Source organism: Saccostrea cucullata, unplaced genomic scaffold (assembly GCF_032062105.1).
Source record: "Saccostrea cucullata isolate Sc308-1 unplaced genomic scaffold, CSIRO_AGI_Scuc_v1 ctg25, whole genome shotgun sequence".
Lineage (NCBI taxonomy): Eukaryota > Metazoa > Mollusca > Bivalvia > Ostreida > Ostreidae > Saccostrea > Saccostrea cuccullata.
Window position 1 is genome coordinate 419,922 of NW_026937967.1, and position 1,965 is coordinate 421,886.

At 29.4% G+C, this 1,965-nt stretch overlaps 1 protein-coding gene across 1 annotated transcript; it reads left to right on the forward strand.

The window, feature by feature from the left end:
- The first annotated feature begins 303 nt into the window (after nucleotides 1-303).
- LOC134249172 (uncharacterized) lies at nucleotides 304-1,059 on the forward strand. Its single transcript, XM_062731548.1, has 3 exons — nucleotides 304-311; nucleotides 399-680; nucleotides 971-1,059. Exons 1-3 carry the CDS (start codon nucleotides 304-306, stop codon nucleotides 1,017-1,019), a joined length of 339 nt encoding a protein of 112 aa, XP_062587532.1. The 3' UTR covers nucleotides 1,020-1,059.
- Nucleotides 1,060-1,965: the final 906 nt, after the last annotated feature.

Consider the following 1,965-nt stretch of genomic DNA (forward strand, 5'->3'; position numbering starts at 1 on the left):
ATTTTATCCAGCGGCAACCAAATCTGTTTTCCAATACAACGTAACAAGTAAGTTAGACGTATTTCATTATTCTTTTGTTTATAATCATAAATGTTCTTTTGATCGCTCTATTCGTAAAAAAAGTTTCTTTGTGTTTATTTCGTCCAGTTCATGATCTATTTTTGTCGTTTAAGCAGCTAAAAAAACTTGTTTTTTTCTCTTAGTCTTTGGATTAATTCATCCTCAAATTTATTTTTACTGTCATTTTAAATCATATAATATATCATATAAACGGAATTTTTAAAAAAGTATAAAAAGTTATTCATGTATATGTAGCAATGTAAAAAGGTCGAGTACATGTACTTTATAAATAATTTTTCTTATACATTTTAAAACATAAAATTAAAAACATGTATCAGTGTTGTAGGTAAAGAAGTTTCTGTGATTAATGGGAGTTTGCTGAATTTCGAGAGTCTCAACAAGTCCTACCTGATTCTTTTCCAAGAAAGAAATGATCCTTCCAAAGTATACCCATTATTGATAGAAATAATTGACGTACCCGAACCCTCAGATTTCAAGCTGGAAAAGACAACAGATAATGGCTGCTGTAATGACGTCAGAAGATTGTTGTGGATGGTGCCCGTTTCCTCTGCATTAGAGTTTATCTTGATAATGCTTGGAATCACAATTTTATTTTGCTGGTAGGTCGAAGATACAGTACAATAAGTATCTTTATTTTCATGTACTATTAATTACAATTTCCCAAAGGGCAAGAACACTTAATAAAAAGTTGACTTTTTCAAATTCTTAAGTCAACTTTATATTTGTAAATAATTAGAAAATGTATATACTAGAATACCATTAGTTATATTTATTTACCGTAAAGTGGTTATTTTAGTATTTATATCTTCCACCTTTGAAAATGAATGATATTAACGAACACAATATTTATAAAAGCATATAATACATTATTTATTTATTTTATTTACAGTGTACCAAAGAAAGGAAAACAAACAATAGTAAAACCATTTGGAAAGTAAGGAGAATGTGAAGACATACCATGTCCACTTTTTTTCTGAATTATCCGGAATCAAAGCATATTTTGTAAATTTTGATAAATATTTTTATTACATATATAATGCTTTCGTTGTTTTCAATGATATAAAATCGTTTGTGCTAAGTTTGCATAAGAATCCATGAAGTAATATAATAATCTGTTGTATATTTGTGTCATACAAACTTCTGAGTGGAAGTCCGACAGGGATTCATGCATCATACATGATATAGCGATAGTTCAAGGTCAAACGTCACTGTAACGTTATAGACTAGTACGCTGAAGTCTAATGTAAGAAAGTATTACTAGTATTTAAAATGGTTAGACTCTGTGCATGTCGAAAGGAATCATGGACTAGCACTACTAAATTGACGTACCATTCATAATGGTCTAGCCATATTAAACTATATATTGTAAAATCATATATTTCCACGGGGAAAGTTTTCCAGATTTGAGAAAATATTCTTGATTTGTAGGTATTTGATTTCGAAATGAGTATTGAGTAGTAATGCGTGTTAAATTTTACATTTCATGGTTTCATCTCTCCATACTTCATAAATAACGAATATTATTCCCAACGCACATTTGTGATTTCACATTATGCGTTTTAACACTATGCTGTTAGCATATAACTTACAATACATTTAGAATCTATAAGTCTGCTAGAACACAAAAAGAGTGTGGGACCCATGATTCATTTGGCCTTGTTCTCGAAGGACTTGTTACAACTTTTTGTCAAAATTTTGTTCAGAATAAATCTCAAACAAATTCCCACATATTTTAAAATTATTCCTTGGTTTCAATTTTTAAATCAACAAAAAACTTTCAAAAAAGTAAACAGCAACAGAGCGACATCTTTTATATCTGCATCCCCGATTCAGTTAAAACTTAAAAGATAAGGGATTCACATCTGAAGTTAGGTCATATATGCA